At 41.2% G+C, this 21,805-nt stretch overlaps 2 protein-coding genes across 4 annotated transcripts in view; both read right to left on the bottom strand.

Moving 5' to 3' along the window:
• Positions 1–6,982: 6,982 nt before the first annotated feature.
• On the bottom strand, positions 6,983–15,228 carry LOC311087828 (uncharacterized protein; the record flags this gene model as incomplete). The annotated part of the gene is made up of 3 exons (XM_084121299.1): positions 6,983–14,097; positions 14,522–14,638; positions 15,217–15,228. 3 exons carry the CDS (start codon positions 15,226–15,228, stop codon positions 13,126–13,128), a joined length of 1,101 nt encoding a protein of 366 aa, XP_083977425.1. The 3' UTR covers positions 6,983–13,125.
• The window catches only part of LOC311088962 (nectin-3-like), a 28,828-nt gene continuing 14,005 nt past the window's right edge, over positions 6,983–21,805 (bottom strand). For 2 of the 3 annotated variants that reach the window (XR_014607601.1, XM_084123377.1), the window contains 2 exons: positions 18,199–18,338; positions 15,984–17,983 (listed from right to left, as the gene is read on the bottom strand). Coding sequence is in view for 2 of the 3 variants with exons in the window: in XM_084123377.1 (XP_083979503.1) it covers positions 17,889–17,983; positions 18,199–18,338 (235 nt within the window). In the remaining variant the exon portion in view is untranslated. Of the gene's footprint in view, positions 9,325–15,983; positions 17,984–18,198; positions 18,339–21,805 lie in introns of those variants that run through there. The other variant, XM_084123378.1, reaches the window with a different exon arrangement.

Below are 21,805 nucleotides of genomic sequence, written 5' to 3'. Positions count from 1 at the left end.
ACTGATCAGCCTGTAGATTCAGTGCAGGTTTGTGGGGCTAGGAGAAGATCTCAGGGAACTAAAAGTGTTACTCCAAACTCTTCTGTTGTCCATATACAAACGGTTGCCAAAACATCTTTATGTCCTAAGGATATAGATAGACTCTCCCAGAGTTTACCCTCAGCACGCACAAATTTTTCTGAATTTAGAAGAGCATTGTTCAGTAAAATGCATCTTTACGACATGTCGTTGCCGGAAGTCACACAGCTGATGTCACAAATTCTAACTGAATCTGAATTCAACAATTTTGAGTCTGCTGTTACTTCCGAACTGCAACATGTCAGTAAAGGCGATTTGAGAGAAGGTGTTTTGAAAACCCTAAAGAATATCTTAGGACCCAAAATCGATTGGTCGAAAATTACCAATTGTGTACAGAAGAAGGGGGAAACTGTTTGTGAGTACACAGAAAGATTTTGCCAGACCGCTGCCGCTTACAGCGGAATCGCTGACACTTCAGAGCAGGTGCTAGGTGATAATGGTCCCCTAGTTCGCGCATGGTTTCAGGGTCTTCTGTCAGAACATAAAAAGGCCTTGCCTTACTTAGAACTAACATGGTCCAGTAGAACCCTGCAAAGCAACTTGGACAAGTTAGCTACTTGGGAAAGAGACTCTGATGTCAAGGCAAGGGTAAAAATTGCAGCAGCATCCTTTAAGGTCAACTCAGAGAAGCCAAAGAAACGCAAAAGTCCTAGAGAAGCCAGTTGTTCTTACTGTGGCAAGCACGGACATTTTGGAAAAGAATGTAGAAAAAACAAAAAATAACTTAAGACAAGTTGACAATGTTATGCAGCTCTTACTACATTTGTTTGCCCCTCCCCTCGTCATTGGACTCGTGGCTAAGCTTTTTGAGGTGTTAACCATTTGGGCTGTGATTGCTTAATCTCCCCAGTAACTCACAACAAAGATGAAAGACTTAGTGACTGTCACAGCCTTTGTTTGGGGGACACTCAGAAAACTCACAGCCTTAAATGTTACTGCAGAACACTACAATCAGACACCATCCTCTGTTAATGATGTTTATTAGGACTGATGTTTCACTGGAGAATGGAAATGTGCCAATTTTCTCACACACTGTACAGTGTGTACACAACACAGGGACAGAATAGGACACGGACAGTGAGGAGCCCAGGAAGAACTGGAAGCAACAGGCTTTCGGGGGCCAACCCTGTGGTGAAGATTCCCTTATAGGCCCTTCCCAACCATAGTCCATCCTCACCTCACTGGTCCATAGGTGTCAAATACATTAAGAAATAGGGAAAGAATGAAACGACAACAGTAGACTTTGAAAACGATACAACCATAGTGTTTAAACTGCTACAACCGTAGTGTTTTGAAGAAATACTGCTCTCTGTTTTTCTGTTTTCTGTCTTACAGTGTGCAGATAAAACTTGATGGCTTTTCCGAGATCCATATGCAATGACCGTCTCATCTGCATATGAAGCCCAACCTCAAGAAGACAACCGACCCACTGCTGAACGAAAATTCACGGACCCTAAATTGCATGTTTGTTTCTGTGTCAGCATGCAATTACAGATGAACAACACAGAGCAAGTTATATGTGCCTGTAACTTACACCAGTTACAAGAATGAACTTTATGTGTCTAAATTTGTATTTTTGTGAGAGTTTTTAAGAACTCTCAAAGAGGGGACTGAAGGATTCAAATTTAAGAATATGTTTTCAGATATGCTTCCTTACATAACATCACAGTGAAGAATACTGATTTTAGCATTTGAGGTTTTAATTTAGATAGTATATAAACTGAGAAAGTGATTACTGAGTTTACAGCAAGATATTCCTGCCCGACCTGTTTTTCCTTTGTAAGTTAAATGAGTCAGATCACGGAGACGCTAACCTATTGTCTTTAATGGCTCTTGGAGCAAGAACCACAGTCCAGACGTTGAATCGTTTGGCTGATTGGATTAGCACATATGCATTTGAGTGGTTATGCTGATTGGATTGAGACTGCCGGTCTGTGGCAGGTTCCTTAACCTGTATACTCATTTACATGCTTTGTTTGAATTTGTCTCCACCCCCAAAAGTCCCTCCTCCTAAAATGCCTATAAGATACCATGTAAAGTTATGTTAGATTAGATCATGTTGGAAGAATCCGCAGCCGCGCTCAATAAAGAATACTTCTGTTTGAACGTGATCCCAACGTCTCCTGGTTTCTGCTTTGAAGAAAGAAAACTTTACAACAAACTCCAGAGTAGCCCCGACAGCAGCGTTGGTGAGCTCAGTGTGTTGGCATTTAGAAAGGACTGCATGGACTGTTTGACATTGTCAAGAAAATGCAAGACAAGAGCCCACTGAAGTACACCATTGTGAGGCAGATGGCATGTTTGGACCCAACGAACATGTTCTCAGACCCAGATTTGTGCTATGAAAGAATGAAAGGAGTTGTTCAGAGGTTTCTGCATGATCACCAGCTGTCAGGAGGCATCTCTGCTGGTACTTAAAATTTAGAAGTCTACCAGAATGTACACTGTCACACTTTTTAATTATTATTATTTTTATTATTATTATATATTTTTTTGTGGTTTGTCTGTCTAAACTTTTTCATTACATTTTTTATTTTTTTATTATTTTTTTTTGTTAATCTGTTTCACAACAGGTGATGTGATTGTCCAGCAATTTGGAAATGTCTTGTCTCTGGAGGCAAAAGATGAATCATTCTCCTCTTTCCTACTCATGCGTACAAGACTGGACGTTTTCTTGCATGGGTTCCTCCATCAATCCTACCCTGAACTCTGGACTTTCTCCAAGAAACTTCTGCTCCTCTCCCATGGCCAAGCAACGGTTGAGAGGGGCTTTTCAATAAACAAGGAGATAGAGGCTGATAACATGAAGGAGGACACAGTGGTTGCTCAGAGGATGATATGTGACTACGTCTCTGTCTGTGGGGGGGTTCTCAAAGTACCTCTGACAAAGGAGCTTTTGGCAGCTTCAGCTTCAGCGAGGTCTCAGTATCGGCTACACCTGGACCAGGAAAAGAGAAAGCATGCGAGCAATGCACAAAGAGAAAAGAGAAAAGTTGCAGAAGATCAACTTGAGCAGCTCAAAAAGAAGATGATGATACTGATTAAGGTAGCAAACAGCCTAGAGAAAGACGCAGACAAACTGGCAGAGCAAGCTGAGGGTAAATCAGGCACACTCATGGCCCAGTTAATCACAAAGTCAAACATACTCAGAAAAAGATACAAAGAAAAAATCACAGAACTCAAAGAGGTTGAGAAAGAGCTGGAAGATAAATCAGCAGAACTCAGGCATATGCCATAATGTCTCATCAGGCATTTTCTACAGACTGCCAAGTGCAGTGAATGTGTGAACAGCTTAAAGACAGGAACCATCCCAGCACCAACCGTGGACTGACAGGTGAAATAATTCCAATCCTAATCATCTCTTACATTGTCATCATCGCTGTCGAAAAGCTCTTGTACAAGCGGCGTTACATTTTGTATCATACATATCGATAGGAAAGTAATCTGAGTTTTCTTCTATAATGCCTGATGAGTTTGGAGAATAACTGACAAGAGATCAGAGACCATTCCTGCATACAGAATCTCTCCAGATCCTGCAGATTCACAAGTTCATGTTGGCGCTTCTTCTCTTCAGTTCACCCCACTCATCTTCTATGGGGTTCAGTTTAGGGGACTGGGACGGTCATGGCAGAAGCTTCATTTTGTGCTCAGTTACCCATTTTTGTGTTGATTTTGATGTTTGTTTTGGACCGTTGTCCTGATGGAAGATCCAAACATGGCCCGTTATAAGATTTCTAGCAGAGGCAGACAGGTTTTGATTTTTTATCTGTTGGTATTTACTAGAATCCATAATACCATGTATCTGAACAAGAAGTCCAGGACCTCCAGCAAAAAAATAGACCCACAACATATAAGATCCAGCAGTATATTTAATTAACCGTAGGCATGGGGTACTCTTCAACCCTGTTTGCACCAAACACATCTGCTGGGTTTGCTGCCAAAAAAGCCCTTTTTTTGTTTCATCTGACCACAGAATCCGGTCCCTTTTGAAGATCCAGTCGTGTCTGACAACTGAATATGCTGGAGTTTATTTTTGGAGGAGCGAGGAGGATTTTTCTTGAAACCCTCCCAAACAACATGTGGGGATGTAGGGGTTGTTTGATCATATTTTTTTAGGCTTTCTGACCCCCAAGACTCAAGTAATCTCTGCAATTCTCCATCTATGATCCTTGGAGAGTCTTTGGCCACCCAAACTTTCCTCTTCACCGTCCATTAAGATAATATAGACACACGTCCTCTTCCTGGCAGATTCATAACATCTTTAGTTGATTATAACTTCTTAATTATTGCCCTGATGGTCAAAATGGGGATTTTCAATTCTTTAGCTATTTTCTTACAGCCACTTTCTATTTTGTGATGCTCAACAATCTTTTGCTGCACATCAGAACTATATTCTTCGGTTTTACTCATTAGCCGCTTTCCGACCAGAGGAACCTTTTCACAGTTCCTAGAACTATTGGCTAAAGTACCCGGATGTCGGCGTGTTTGCACCGCAGGAACTAGGAACGATTTTAGTTCTAGGAATTCCATTTGGAGGAACTAATTTAGGTCCTACTTCAGAGTAGGGTCTAAACCAGCACTATAGGAACTATCCGTTAGTGTTCGCTGATTGACCGAACGCACGCGGAACACCAGCACCCGTCATTTTTAAAACAGCTAGAATGTAAACACACAGATTATATAGCCTATATATTTACTACATAAACTAACTATACAAACATGGAAAACAGTGATAGATGGGTCTCTAAACCTTTATGCTGAAGAGAAAATCCAACGCAACTTTGAGAGGACCAAGCCAAACATGATTGTTTATCTGCCCAGCTAGCAACACTGGACATCAACCACATGGCATAGGCTAATAACCTTTTTTTCATATACTGTCTACTTTCTATAACAGTTCTATCTAAAAACATATTAAACAGTACTGTTAGACAGATCGCTAACTAATAAACACAGAGAATGCGAGCATTGTTTGCTCTGGCGTTCTCAGCGCAGTCAAAATAAAAGTCACCGTGCTTGCGTCACTCCCTTACCCCTCCTACCAGTTCATATGGCCACTTGGCCAGTGCGAACGCAAACAGCAAAATCGAGTTTGGGGGAGAGTAGTTCATAGAACTGTTTAGAAGTGGACAGTTCCTAGAACTAAGTTCCTGTAACTACTTGGTCGGAAAGCGGCTATTGTGATGGAAGATTAAGGGAATTTGGCCTTTGTGTTTCCTCATATTTAAACTCCTGTGAAACAAGAAGTTATAGCTGGACAATTTCATGTTCCTAGTCACCCTGGTGTGCTAAAAAAAGGTAAACATTAATGAGAATATACTTCGGAGATATTTTATTCATAAACAATTTTAGGGGTGCCAATAATTGTGGCCGACGTGTTTTGGAGACAAACATTTATCTCATAATGTGATTTCCTCCCCACTTTTAATTCTTTTACTTCAATGAAAGGTTACATTTTTGCGAATTTTTTGAATGAGAGATCAAAAGGATAAACAATGCAGATCTATTTTTTTACAGCCATTTTTGATCATATTTACCAGGGGTGCCATTAATTCTGTCCACCACTGTATATATATAGAGTGTGTGTATATGTGTGTGGAATGCTTAATATCAGGCTTGATGTAATTTTACTTTATTTGTGATTTAATAACCATTTCATTTAATTGATTCGAGTTCTCGATTTTCTACTATGTATCTCTGCTGCACACTAAACCACAACAGTGGTGTTTGTATTTATTTATTTTACATGTGGATTTTTTTTGCTTTGTTTGTAGCCGCTGTCATGAAATGGGACCCAGCTGCAACAGAGGCCCAAATAAAGATCATTTGGCAGCCGATCATCTGAAACATGCCCCCGAGAGAGTCGGGGCTTGCTGCTATAAATTAATCTTGTGGACCTTATAGCAGCCACATTTTGTTAATTGTTATGTTATACTGTTTTAACAACATTTTATAGATTATTTAAAGGGAAAATGTGTTAATTTATAACTTTACTGTTCTGGCTTTTAAGCTTTACTGTGTTAATTTATTTATACTTTACTGTTCTGGCTGTTAAGTTTTGGTCCAGCAGAACAAAATAGTAATAAATATATTTTGAGATTTTAAATAGTTAATTTCTTGGAGTGGTCAGTTTGGTTTACAGGAAAAGGGAAAGCAGTTTATTGCAATTATATTGATAAGATATAAAAATGCAAGACTAGTGTATACAGTACACAGTTATTCAATTGAATATTCAATATTATCAATATTTTTCTTATTTAGGTCTATGATCTGTGTGTCTGCAGTTTCATGACACGAACAACCATTAACAATGAGTAACTGGGTTTTTCTCTGTGAGAACTAACTCACTGCCACTGTTTTGAAGTAAACATTTTTTAAAGTTGGATCCTTGCATATATGCACAGTTGGGATTTCATTGTCAGTATGGGTCTTTAACAGTCAGTCTTCTTTGACATTTCTACTACAGAAAATGTGTCTAATACAACTTTTATTCTGGCTGCTTTTAGATGTCTAACAATTACGTCTGTAACATGTCTTTAATTTACGCCTATACAATGTCCAGAAAAGACGTATAAAAAACTTTCATTCTGGCTCCTGTCGTAGATTTTTCTTAAATCTAACTAAGTCCTATTTCATCTGACCTAAATCTACCGGGGCCGTCTCCAATCGACGATCTCCCTGGGCCGTCTCCAATCGACGATCCCTAACGTCTCCAATCGACGCTTAATAAACACCTGGGCCGTCTCCAATCGACGATCCCTAACGTCTCCAATCGACGCTTAATAAACACCTGGGCCATCTCCAATCGACGATCCCTAACGTCTCCAATCAACACTTGATAAATACCTATTTATCTAAACTCTCTCACCTGATGCGCAGCAGAAAATGACAGACAGACTTCAGCAAATGTCCTTTGAGTTCTTTATTTACGGCCGGGAGAGTACTCGAGCAATTCTCAGAGAATCTCTCTCAAGAAAAAGAATACATCAGGTTTTTATAGGACAAAAATACAGACACATCAAAATAAACTCAGCATGACTAAAATCACTAACATATCGTCACCTTCTATCAATATGATTGGTTCAATTTATAAAGCAAGCCCCTCCCTTCTTTACCCTCTGTTACTGGCATATGCAGAATCATCAAAAAAACATTGTACAGGGTTAGTCAGTTGATTACTCAATATATATATCATGACATAATGCAGGCTAAAAACAAAAGGTTAGTAAGACCTGTTCCTAAAAGAAGAAGTAAAATTTAGTTTGTTATTTTTTTAGACCTAGAGGAGGAAGTTAGGTAAGTGTTTATCATAATGTTAGACTCAAAGGAGAAGTCAGGTTAAAAGTTTAACAAGTTGAACTAAGGTTAGAAGTTTAACACAGGTTATATTCAGAAAAATTAGTTTACTATCTTATTTATTAAAAATCCACCACAGATTCCCCTCTCTGGTCGTAATTTCCACAACGACCAAATATCTGGATTGTTTAATGTAAAAGAACATTATGGTATTGGTTCTCTGATTGGCCGCTCGGCTACAGCTGCATTTGGCTGATCAGGTGCAACAAGAATATTACGGTACTGACTCTCTGGTCGCTCGATTGGACGCAACCTGTAGGCCACAGGCAACCGCAATCTGACCGGGTGCAACCGCTCATAGTGGGATTCTTCTTCACTATTTTCTCTCCCAATGCCTCCCCAGACAATGCTCCTGATAAATTTCCTCAGACAAGCTCGGATACATTTGATCAAACATCCAATCATAATTATTGCAATAAACAAGGTAGCAATTACTGGTAACAAAAGCTTAAGTATGGGTCCGAAGATATTACCAAAAGCATTGCGGAAGGCATCAGCAACCCAATCTAATCCCCATTCCATTGCTTTATTCTTTGCCTGTTCATCCTGCCACAAATCATTCCGCACCTTTGTCATATCGTCTAGCACCTTTGAGATGGTACCCCCATCCGCATCATAAGCTGGAATGAAAGTACAACATTCTTTTCCAATTTTAACACAGACACCTCCCTCGTCCGCAAGAATTGTATCCAATACCATTCTGTTTTCCAGAGTCATTTGTCTGAGGGCCCCCACTTCATTTTTCAATAATTCTAAAGCCAATTGGGTGTCATTTGCAAATCGATATAATTCATAATGGATTCTATTAATCCAATTCATTGAGTCAGTTACAGCATTATGGATCAGGAAAGCCTTCCAGAACTGAGATGTTTTGGCAATTACACGGCTTTCTTCAGGGATGTCAGAAATGTCATTTCTCCATCAAGTGTCATCTTCTTTTTTCTTCAAAGCCCTTGTTCTAACATTGTGGATTGTTTCACATCCCTCAAGCATCCCCATAAATTTATTTCCCTTTCGTGACCTGTAACACTCTTTAAATTTCTGCTCTGGCAAAGGCCAGACCTTCCTTTTCCCCTCGGTAGAGAGAGAAAGAACCGGTGCCGGGATAGTTACATTATCACACTCAGGGGGAAATCTTTTACGGAAAATTTTCCGGGAACATTCTGACCCCAGCCCAGCAACGTGAGACAGAATACACTTCAGTTGGTGACCCTCTACTGGCTCTGGCAACAGAGGATACGGATACGCGGCAGAAAAGGAGGCATGAGCATAAACATAACAATCTTTGTTAGGTGCAAGTTTTTTAGCTGTGTAATTAGCATACTTCCAGAACAAATTTAACCCATAGTGATTTTTGTCGGTGTCAGATGAGTAGTCATGATGAACAGGCACTTCTCTTTCCTTTCTATCCTGAACACTTCCTGGAGGAAATTCAAACAGAAACAGCAATATGATCAAAATCAACACACTTATGAATACACCAACACATATTCTATACTTAAACATTCTGTCAGACCACATTCGCTCCCAGGTGCGCTGGTCGTCCCGTTGGCCCCACAGATGTCTGAATCCATTTTCACCTCGATGACTCTTTGCGAGCCGTAGCAAGGTCTTCCCTCGTCGGTAGAGGAGGTACGTCACCAGTACGCCCTTTTTTTTCCCCTACTTTCCACTGGGTGGGGGTTGGTGGGGCTTACAATGTGATACGTGAACCCAGGTGTCACGCTCGGCAACCTTGATTGCTGTATTTGTTGTTAGAATGATTTCATATGGACCCAGCCACCTTGGGTTGTTCCACGCTTTACGTCTGTGGTCCTTGATCCAGACCCACTGTCCTGGCTCGTAAGAGTGCTGCGGCTCTGTACCTGGAACCGGTAAGGCAGCTTTGACCTGTGAATGAATTGTTTTAATGGTTCTTGTTAGGGACAGTATATACTTTCTCATTTGCTCATCCACCCCCGCCAAACCCTCCTGGGGAGGAGGTTCAATTCCTACTCTCATGGGCCGACCTGTAAGAATTTCATGTGGGCTGAGGGTTGTTCTTGCCCCTTTTCGGGCTCTCATGGCCATTAAAACTATGGGCAGGGCTTGAACCCACGTCATTCCAGTTTCGGCCATTACTTTACACAATTTGTTTTTTATCGTTTGATTAGCTTTCTCTACAGTTCCAGCACTTTGTGGTCTATAGGAGCAATGTCGTCTCAAATTTATTCGTAGTCCCCTTGCCAATTCAGTTATTACTTTATTTACAAAATGAGTTCCATTGTCACTAGACAATTTCTCAGGTACTCCCCATCTGGGAATTACCTCTCTTACTAGAGCTTTTGCTACAGCCGCAGCATTAGCTTTTCTACTAGGGAAACACTCAACCCACTTTGAAAACATATCAACAATCACAAGACAATATTTAAACCCTTGACATGGTGTCAACTCGATGAAATCCATTTGTAGATGCTGGAAAGGAAGATTGGGTGTGGGATGGGCAGAGTAAATAGCTTTTTTACTCTGTCTTCCCACATTATTCGCAGCGCAGATATGGCAATTTCGGCAGAATCTTTCTGCCACTGATGTAAATCCTGGAGCCACCCAGGATGTACTTATCAGATCATTCATAGCCAATTTTGAGGCATGGTCTAACCCATGAGCCCAATTTGCAAAATTAGGATACAGTTGTTTAGGTAGAAATGGTTTGTTTGTTTTGGTATCTTTCCAGACACCTTCGTCGTCTTTTACACCCCTCTCTGACCAGGTTTTTAATTCCCGGTTAGTACCCAATCTCTGAATTTCATTTAATGTCGGTGGTAATTGTGTGCTATCGGTAGAAAGGGATGCAAAACCTATAAAGTCAGTCAGTCTACATCCAGTCAGCGCTGTGTTTTTGCTACTGAGTCAGCAAAATTATTTCCTTTTGATACTTCATCACCGGTTCTCATATGTGCTGCACATTTGCAAATAGCAATTTCTTTAGGCATTAACAAATTCTCAAGCAATTTATCAATCAATTTTGAATGTGCCACCGGTTTCCCGTTCGCAGTGAGGAAACCTCGATTTTTCCAAACTGCCCCATGGTCATGACATACACCAAATGCATAACGTGAGTCGGTATATATATTGACTGAGTGACCCCTGGCCAATTCACATGTGCGTGCGAGTGCTGCAAGTTCTGCTGCCTGAGCCGAATGATTCTGTGGCAAGCATTTAGTCTCAACTATCTAAAATTTTGTGCAAATAGCATATGCAGTTGAAAGCAATCCTGTATGTGGATTTCAGAGACACGATCCGTCCACATAATAAACCAATTCAGGATTTGATAATGGTGTGTCTAATAAATCAAGCCGTGGTTTAGTCATTATTTCTACTACCTGCGTGCAATCATGGGGTTCCCCATCTTCTTCAGTTGGCAGCAGCGTAGATGGATTCAATACAGTGCACCTTTTCAATGTAACATTTGACATTGTGAGCAGGACATTTTGCCAATGCAGTGAACGTGCAGCAGTGAGATGAGCTGTCCTTGACTGCATTAACAAAGCATGTACCGCATGGGGAACATACACTGTTAATTGATGGAAAGCCACCAAATCTGAACATGCCAACACTGCTTCGACTGCAAAGGCTACGGACCGTAGGCACTGTGGCATTCCCTGTGCAACAGTGTCTAATCTTTTCGAATAGTATGCAATTGGACGTCGACGGTCACCGTGAGGTTGTGTTAGGATGGCGGACATGAACCCCTTTTTTTCAGATACGAATAATTCAAACACTTTTGTATAATCAGCCAACCCTAGGCTAGGCGCGGTGGTAAGTGATAACTTTAGTCTCTCAAATGCAATTTGACGTTCATCTGTCCAGGTAACTGGATCAGTCATTTTTTTAACCTCATGTGCTGCCATGAGGAGAGGGTTCGAGATCTCAGCATAATCTTGGATCCATGGCCTACAGTATCCCGTTACCCCTAAGAATGACATCATTTGTGATTTTGTAATTGGTTTCGGAATTTTCCTGATCGCCTCAATTCGATCTAGGCCTAAAGCTCGGCCATTTGCTGAGATAAGGTGGCCAAGATATCTCACTTCCTCTTTTACTAACTGCAACTTATTTTTAGACACTTTATGTCCATTTTGTGACAAGAAATTCAACAATGCATATGTGTCACATTCACAGGAGGCTTTGTCTGGAGAACAGATCAATAGATCATCAACATACTGAATTAATGTACTCCCCTTTGGTGGGACGAAACTTTCCAAATTTCTAGAAAGTTCTTCTGTAAAAACGGTCGGAGATTCTGTGTAGCCCTGCGGCATCACAGTCCAGGTCCAGCGTCTATTTTTGAATATGAACACCAGCCAATATTGACTATCTGGATGTACTGGGATTGAAAAGAATGCGTTTGCCAAATCGATCACAGTAAAATGGGTAGCATTGTTTGGTATTTCATATAAAATTGTCGATGGATTAGGTACTATTGGTGAACGCGGTTGAACAGCCGCATTCACCAATCGCAAATCCTGAACAAAGCGCCATTCACCCGATGCCTTCCTTACAGGAAGTATGGGTGAATTTATTGGTGAATTTTGACAAGGTACAATAGCACCTTTTTCAACAAGCGCAGCGTGTACCTTTGAAATTCCCTCTACAGCTTCTTTGCTGAGAGGATATTGAGGCCTAAATGGCCTATGTTGAGTCATTGGTGTGATAACGAGAGGCATTGCATTCTTTATCCGACCAATATCAAATTTATCTTTAGCCCAAAGGGTTTCTGGAATTCCTGATAATAAATCAAAATTGTTATCAATTGTATCAGGAATAAATTTTCTCTCCTCACTGCACAATCTGTGAACTGTCACTGTCTGCATTGTTGGATTACGCTCTTACCCCGGCATTATTTTGATAATACCCATCATCTTGCCAAGTCCAGCCCCCTTTCTCCACTTGCTCTGTGAGCCACACTCCTACTTCCGCCCAAGAACTTTTTCCCTTCTTCCCCACTGAGACATGAGGCTGGACTTGCAACTGTTGGAATAAAGCAGATTGAGAGTGCGTTAGCTTTACAGTAAATGCAGAGAAATGCTGTGATATTAGCAGGTATTCAAGAGTTAATTTCTCACCCAGCTGCTCATTAAACCATTTCTCCTCATACTCACTATTTCTCTCGGGGCCCACAAACCACGAGGTACAGTGGAAATGAGATGGCTTTTCATGGTCTGCTGGTAAAAACTCATACTCTGAATATGGGTCAAATGCAGGAGTTATAGCCCAGTTATAATACCAATTTTGTGACAATTGAGCAAAAATTCCATTCTTTGGTGTCACCGTTATCCCTTCCAATGAAATATCAATTGTCATTTCTAATTTAGACATTAAATCTCTACCTAATAAATTTAAAGGGCATGTTTCAGAAATCAAAAATTGGTGTGTACATGTTTTATTCCCATCTACCACTGTTAATGGCATTGACAATTTATCAATTTGTGCTAAACCTGATATACCATACGTTGTACGAGTTTGATCAGAAAGTGGCAATTTGTCAAACCTGGATGCGGTCTTTGTCGTGAGAGTTGAAAAAATGGCTCCAGTATCAATTAAAAATGAAACTGAAAGTCCTTGTACAGATATTGTCATCATTGGGTTCGAATTTGGGTCTTTAGTCAGTTGTATCAGTTGAGATGCTGTTTGAGTGTCTCCCTCCTTATCCTATGCAGTCCTGTACGGCGCAGGTGGGGGCGGGTGAAATGAGGAAGCACTCTGCTCTCTGTAGTTCTGCTTTCTTGGCGGATAGCTCTGCTGTTGCTGTTGCTGTGGGTAGTAACTTGAGTACTGCTGTTGTGGGTGACGTTGTTGTTGTGGAAAGTTGTTTGGACATTCTTTAGCCCAGTGTCCTCTTTGGCCACAGTTTCTGCACATGTCCGCAGACTTAGCTCGGCCACGCCCTCTCTCTTGCCATTGATTCCACCTTCCATTTCCTGGCAGTTGATTGTTGTTTCTTGGCCTTTGGTTGTTGGACTGAGTTTGGTAAAACATATACTGGGCAGTCTGCAATTTATTCTCCTTTTCTGTGTTCTTCTTTTCATCATTCTGTTCAGCATGCTTCGCATGTTGCATCACCACTTCCAAATCCTGCGCTTCCCACGCAATGCAGGTCAGTCGCACAGCTCCCTGAATGTTTGGAAGGAGGCCGTTGACAAAGTGATGTTTCAGAACTCCAGTGTTGTCAGTTCCTTCTGGAAGACCTGCACATTCATCAACAACAGTCTTTAGTCTGGCAAGATAAGCAGTGACAGTCTCACCTTTCACTTGTTTTGTGTTATTGATGGCTGCCCAGTCAGGTTTCATGGGGAAAGCTAGTTTCAGTCTTTCAATCATCGCTGTCCACTGAGCCCTCCACTCTTGAGTTTCAGTTCCTCCTTCATCCAGGCGCTGCAGGGCGGGGTTGAACACAGCCCCTGGAGCAACTCCACGAATTTCAGCCCATTTTAGCCCCAGTTTTCCACTGAAAATGGCAGCCCAGTCTCGACCTGTTGGTTTATAAGTCACATCAACATTTGTTACTGCGACTATAAAACGTTCTACTCCCTTTTCTGGATTTGGAAGGGCAGCTGTCACATTCCGTAGTTCCTCCAGATCCCATGGTCGTTCCAGCCACACGGGGCCGTCCGCACCTGGAAACTGAAGCATAGGCATATTACAAGCTACTTTGGGTTTTCCCTCAATCATGGAGATTGCAGAGGTTTCATTGGGTGAGGGAGAGGTGGTTTTTCAGCTGCTTTTCTTTTAACACTTTTAAACACTTTTTTGAGTGGTGTTTTTAGCTCAGGTGTCATCGCTTCATCTAACAGTTGTCTAACCTCTCTGTAGATGCCACATTCACCCTCGTCCGAACTCTCACATTCCGTTTCCACTTCCTCTTTTTCTTGGAGCAGGTCTGCAGAGCCTCCAGCTCTTGGCACCTGGTCAATTTCCCCTTCTTCAGCTTTAGCAGCATCCGCAGTGTAAGGAGGAGGCTTTTTGATGGGCGGCTGCTGCAAGTAGTCCAATTCCTGCTTTCTCTTTTTTGTCTGCAAAGCAATCAAAGAATCTGCAGCTTTCTCACCTTCTTTTTGGCTTTCGTAACGTCTCTCTGCCTCCCGTTCCCATCTTCGGAAAAGTGTCCAGTCAATCCTCTTTCGTTTCTTTGGGGGCAAATTTTCAAGGAGACGCCGCGTCTCTCCTAAAATTGACACACTCAAAGTTCCACAATCAGCAAACTGTCCCTTTGTGAATTTAGACCACAGTTTAATTTGAGCAATTTGCTCCTCTCACAAATTCCACTTCCTGATCAACTCTTTAAACGGACCCTGAATTTCTGTTTTATCTGTTTTTTCTTTACCACAGCAGTTCCCCATTTTTTAGTCAAAAGCAGTTCTTCAATTGCAGAAAAATTGGCAGAAGAAATTTAATAGAAAACAGCAGTATACAAACAAGGAAAAAGCAAGTTCTTCGTTGCGTATAAGAGAACAATCTTATAATTTCAGTTCACTGGGTATATATCAGATGTATATCTCCAAGCCCAAATCTGTGGATATCTTGGTAGAATGGTAGCAATAGGAATTAATCCCAATTCCCCTGTGGCCCTATCCATATAAGGCCTAAAGTTTGGCTTGATAATCAAATATAGAGATGTTTGCCCTACTGTTAACTCTGGTTCTGGGTGAGATTGATGCCACGCCCTAGTGCACCCAATTGCTAACACTGCAGAATCTTCTTCAATTATTTGTTCTATCTGGCCACTTAATCCCAATCCTATACGTCGCCGTACATACGTATATCTTGTTAAATAGAAATTATATTGTTGTGGTGAATTTAGTCGACTTTCGTCTTCTCCATAGGATAATGGGATACACCTTTTAAATCTGGCCCCTGCCAGTGTTTGATTTTACTTTTTTCCTCTTTTTCTCTTTGTCTTTACATACTAAAATTTCACTTTTAAAATCCTTCTTATAGATTTCAGATAAAAACAGAAAATTCAATATTTCAATTTCACACATCAAAAGGAGAAAAACTGAAGTCTGTGGGTCCTTACCTCAACCTAAGTTCTTTTTTTTTTCTGCCCGTCCGGGATGGTCCCTCCGTCGGTGTAGGATCTGCTGCAAGTTGGCAGAACGAATTCAAATGATATGAAAAATAAAAGTTCCTCTATTATCAGAACAAAGAAAGTCCCTCGCCGACGGAGGGAGGTCCTTGGGCTCCTGGCAGCTCGCCAAAATTGTCGTAGATTTTTCTTAAATCTAACTAAGTCCTATCTCATCTGACCTAAATCTACCGGGGCCGTCTCCAATCGACGATCTCCCTGGGCCGTCTCCAATCGACGATCCCTAACGTCTCCAATCGACGCTTAATAAACACCTGGGCCGTCTCCAATCGACGATCCCTAACGTCTCCAATCGACGCTTAATAAACACCTGGGCCGTCTCCAATCGACGATCCCTAACGTCTCCAATCAACACTTGATAAATACCTATTTATCTAAACTATCTCACCTGCTGCGCAGCAGAAAATGACAGACAGACTTCAGCAAATGTCCTTTGAGTTCTTTATTTACGGCCGGGAGAGTACTCGAGCAATTCTCAGAGAATCTCTCTCAAGAAAAAGAATACATCAGGTTTTTATAGGACAAAAATACAGACACATCAAAATAAACTCAGCATGACTAAAATCACTAACATATCGTCACCTTCTATCAATATGATTGGTTCAATTTATAAAGCAAGCCCCTCCCTTCTTTACCCTCTGTTACTGGCATATGCAGAATCATCAAAAAAACATTGTACAGGGTTAGTCAGTTGATTACTCAATATATATATCATGACATAATGCAGGCTAAAAACAAAAGGTTAGTAAGACCTGTTCCTAAAAGAAGAAGTAAAATTTAGTTTGTTATTTTTTTAGACCTAGAGGAGGAAGTTAGGTAAGTGTTTATCATAATGTTAGACTCAAAGGAGAAGTCAGGTTAAAAGTTTAACAAGTTGAATTAAGGTTAGAAGTTTAACACAGGTTAGATTCAGAAAAATTAGTTTACTATCTTATTTATTAAAAATCCACCACACTCCTGTGAGGACGTCTTCTGGATGTCTAACAATTACGTCTTTTAGACGTGTTCTAGACCACTTTTTGCTCGCTGGGTATGATAAAAAAAATGTTCCCGACAGCAGCTTTAAACAGATGCACACATAATTCACACACAAGCATTGAAACGGTCATGAAACATGACATGGGCAGATACAGACATATCAAAAATGTTGCATTTTCAGAAGAAGAAAAAAAACTTTCTTTTTTGTTATATTGTATTTACCTTTAAGCAGAGCCGGACAGTAACGGAGTACATTTACTTGAGTACAGTACTTAAGTACAATTTTGAGGGATCTGTACTTTACTCGAGTATCATTTTTGGGGAGTACTCATGACTTTACTCAAGTACATTTGAGAGGCAAATATTGTACTCTTTACTCCACTACATTTCTATCCATAACTGTGAGTACCCATTACTTCTTCTAAAAAAAAAAAAAAAAAAAGGAAAAAAGAAACATCTCGGAAACCCTCAATTTGTTGGTTCCCTCTCAAATGTGATTGGATTGTGCAGGCGCCACTGATTGGGACAGCCTATCAGCAATCACCTTCAGCTTTCCGCCAAAGTCAACTCCATGGTCAGATTTAGATACCATGGATGAAACAATAGATGAAGACGCAGCAGGAGTATTTTTTCCTGGGAGTATTTTTTTTCCCAGGATGGTAGGGGAAGACTCATGAATATTCATTAGGGAAGTCATCCCTGATTGGTCTTAACCCCAGTGACGGGTAGGTTTAGGGGTGGGGTTAGGGGTAGGTCATCAGACCAATCAGGGATGACTTCCCTAATGAATTTTCATGAGTCTTCCCCTACCATCCTGGGAAAAAAAATATCGCATCCCGAACCCGTGGCCCCACCTCGCCAGACTATTTCAATTTTCTGAACAAGTTAATGATAGTTTTCGCTTCAAGTGTTTGCTGTGTTTACCAATGTAAGCACTGTGGCAGTAGTAGGCCTAATGCAATATTTAGAAAATGTACTTTTGTACTTTTGATACTCAAGTACTTTTAAAAACAAGTACTTTAGTACTTTTACTTAAGTAGACATCTGACTGTAGTACTTTTACTTGTACTTGAGTAAAATTTAGCAAGGGGTATCTGTACCTTTACTCAAGTAATGAAGCTGTGTACTCTGTCCGCCTCTGCCTTTAAGTACTATCGGGTGTTATTTGAACGCTGTAAAACGTGAATGTAAAAGTAATTAGTGTTTACTATGACAAATGTGTTGTCTTTATACAAATTTGACCAGCACTGTTCTGTCACAACACATCAGTTTAGCTGTGGTTGACTTTACCATGAGATGACCTATGATGGTGCTTACTTTAGTAAAATCTACTTTTACTTCAGTAGAAGTTTCAAACTCGAGACACTGTGCAGAATGTGCAAAGTAAACCCAGGATGGCACAGCTGGAGATAAAACCCAACAGATCCCAACAGACATCAGTGGATCCTACAAAAACATGGAATAAGGGGTCGAGAAAAAGAGAACTGTCAGGTTACATATTTAAGTTTTGTCTATGAATATTGTTGTCTCTGTTGATTTACTTCTGTTCCTAAATGCATACATGTATAGACTAAAATTAAATAGAACAGAAGAATAATATGAATAAATAATAATAAAAAAAACATAATTATTTTAAAATATAAAGATTTTAAAGGACTCACCAGTGTTATCCACATAGAGCACACCTGACACACTTCCATACTCGGTTGAGGCTATACAGATGTACACACCATTCGAATCAGAGGATGATTTTGGGATGAAAAGTTTGTTGCCTTCAGAATGCGGAGTACTTCCATTCACTCTGTTAATGAAGACACATGAGAGAAACTGACATAAGAAGAAAGTACATGTATATGTGTGATGATGTAAAATGGTAAAGGGCAATAATCTGGAAACTTGAAATTTAAAATTGCACATATCATTATTTTGTGTAGCCTCCTTACTGGACTGGCACGTTACACTTTTATTTCCTCTTTTTTTTTTATTTTTTTTTTTTTTATTGAAGTATCAATCATTAAATCATTATTAGTCGCATTTCCACTGTCAGGCCAGTGTGAGCCAGGGCTTTCAACGGGCCAGGCTGGCATTTTTGTTGTTTATGATATTTACATTTATGCATTTGGCAGACGCTTTAATCCAAAGCGACTTACATTGCATTTCAAGGTACACATTTACATTCTTATTTATATTCTTACATTGAACTACAGGGACAGGTTAATATATAAATATAAAATTTAAAACCCAAGCATAAAATTTTTACCACCGTTTTACACTAATAAGTGATACATAGGACGAGAGGATAATTGGATAATTGCATCACAATGGCCTGGCCTGCTATACTTTATATTTAGCCTAGTTTGGATGATGGATTGCAAATGTATATAAAATGTAATACATGGGAGTGATGTATAGTCAAGTGATGAATAGTATAGTCATGTATACTCAAGATTGGATTTTCATCATGCCCTGCGTCTCAATATCTACACTATCCATCCTAAACAGTATGTGAGATTAAAATAAGTGTGTCCCAAAGCATAGTATGTTGAAAAGAGTATGACCAGTCCCCGGATGGTCTACTATTTCCGGTGGATTTTCAAAGTGTGGATCCATGCTCACTATAACAGCTAATATCGCCCACAACCCATTGCGCTTTCGAGGAGGATTCGATGTATCCATGTTGTATTTCATCTGCAACAACAATGTGAACTTTTATATAGTGTAGATCCGTTTGGCCATTCGCTTTTAAATGCAAGACCCGTGACTGGCAGATCAACATGCTTCTGCATTTCTTTCCGATACAGTAGGAAATTAAATTAAATGTGAAGGATTTTATCTTTGACATGATCGACAGGTCAGATTACGTGACAGGATGCGTGTAGCTAAGCGACAGAGCGCAACCGTTAAAAGACACTATTTTATGACGTGACAGTATGTACCAAAGCTTGTCTACTCTTCTGCTACACACTCAAATGTATCTACTTTTTCTTCACAAAAAGAGTACATACTTTTAGAGTGTAGCATAAGTAGGCGAATTTAGATGCAGCAATGGTCTTGATAATGTCATGGACCTGGAAATAATTGGACTCTGTCATGACTTGGACTCGCCCCAAATATAGTAGCCCCAAACTCAAGCTATCCACCTTATTTTTAAATGCAGAAGCAGGCTATTTTCTGTGAATGTGTAGGGCACTTCAGGTTTATTTGCAGCTCTAGGTAAATAACTGGAAGAATAACAAAATGTACTCCAGGACAAGTTTGAGAACCATGGGTGTAAACATTAACATGGAGATGGAACTGCAAGACTTTGTTGCCCTTTTTTAGCATCCATTGTGCAGTTAAACTCTGTATTTTATAATACTGCAGCTGCCCATTATTGACTATTATTAGAGCAATCGTAACAGCCGGCAACAGTTTACACTACACGCACACCATTGTGTATGAATGACATGCGTTTTTGGTCATGTAGTGTTGACGGAGATCTTTTCTTAAACACAGTGGAAACGCCAGTATGGACGATGCATCGCGCGCTCCGCCCCTCAGTGCGGGTATAAACAGGAAGCGGAAGCACGCACCATTTGGTTTTTCACTGAGGAGCCGTGCAGGAGCCTGGCCTCAGCAGTGGTCCAGCAATACATACGTAACCGAGACGTTCCCTTTCAGTCGGTCACATCCGACATAACGCCGATGTCATCAACCTATTGGGATCCCAAGTAACATGCCTCCTATTTCTGCCACCTTCCGGTGCCCAGCGTAAGCCTCCTGATCCCCCCGCACATTGGGGAGGAAGACAGGACAGGGCTCAGGCCTAGGGGTGCAGAGGAACACTACAGGGTTCGGCTAAATGGGAACTCACCTGGAGCAGAATGGCACACGTATCCGGTCCATAGGAGGGGAATGGCGCAGCAAGCCGACACTTTGAGCGGGCCTACAGTGTTTACTGGCTATGGGAAGCAAGTACACGGGAGGACCCGAAGACTATAAAACCTAGTGAACGTTTGGTGTCACCCAGCCCACACCTCTACAGATATCTGTCAGCGAGGCACCTTGTGCCAGTGCCCAAGAAGAAGCAAAACTCCAAGTGGAGTGGGCTAGCAACCTGAGGGGGCACGATTATTTCTTGGGATTGGTACGGAAGACGATGGCATCCACTATCCAGTGGGCCAACCTCTGCTTGGAGACAGCCTTTCCCTTCTGCTGGCCTCCGTAACAGACGAAGAGCTGGTCTGAGGTCCTGAGGCTTTGCGTTCTGTCCACGTACAGGTGCAGAGCATGAACGGGACAGAGAAAAGCCAGGGCTGGGTCTGCCTTTCCAGGGGCAGCGCTAGAAGGTTCACTACCTGGCGTGGTAGGAACCTTGTGCAAATATCCGGGCGAGAAAAATGCGTGCAAGTCCCCCTACCCTCTTGATGGAAGCCAAAGCAAGCAGGAGAACTGTTTTCATGGACAGAATTTTTAACTCGGCTGCCTGCAGTAGTTCAAAGGGTTGTCTCTGCAGTAGGCATGGGATGATAACCGGTTTCAAGGTTTACCGCGGTTTGAAAAAGTCACAGTTTCAAAACCGCAAACAAAAAAAGTTATACCGTTCCTACGATATGTGCATTTTTTGTGTCGTCAAAGTGAAAGCGCAGGACTCCCTACTAGATTGTGTGTGTGCGTACCTGTAGCGAAGACAATGCAGCCCCTCCCCCACCGGTTACTGCTGGCAGGCACGCATGTGTATGTGATTGTGCACGTGATCCGCAGTCAGTGAGACTCAGCAGTAATTTAAGTTCAGGATGGTCGAAGGAGGTGAACCCCCACAACTTTTCCCCCCATCAAAAAAGACCAAGTCAGCGGTGTGGGATTTTTTTGGGTACCGGAAAAATTCTGACGGCCACGGCTTGGAAGAGGAAGGTCAACCGACATGCAAATCATGTTTAAAAAGAGTCGCTGCTAAAGGAGGCAATACATCAAATATGATTTCTCATCTACGGGAGCACCATCCAGCACTCTTCGCTAAATTCAAGGTGAGTTGTTAACTTAAAGCTGTCTTGAAATGAACTTTTGCAAACATCTAAGTTACCGAGTCAGATAACACGGCTAATTAATAAACATTAGCTAACATCAACTAATTTCCTCTTGCACGTTACTTTACAGAGTGGGGAATAGCAGACTATGGGCCCTATTTTAACGATCTGAAACGCAAGTGTCAAAGCGCAAAGCGCAAGTAACTTTGTGGGCGGGTCTTGGCGCTGTTGCTATTTTCCCAGCGGGATAAATGACTCTTGC

Source organism: Abramis brama, assembly GCF_963993115.1.
Source record: "Abramis brama genome assembly, chromosome: 8".
Classification (NCBI taxonomy): Eukaryota; Metazoa; Chordata; class Actinopteri; order Cypriniformes; family Leuciscidae; genus Abramis; species Abramis brama.
The sequence above is the reverse complement of the archived record's forward strand: the minus strand, read 5'-3'. Positions and strand labels throughout refer to the sequence as shown.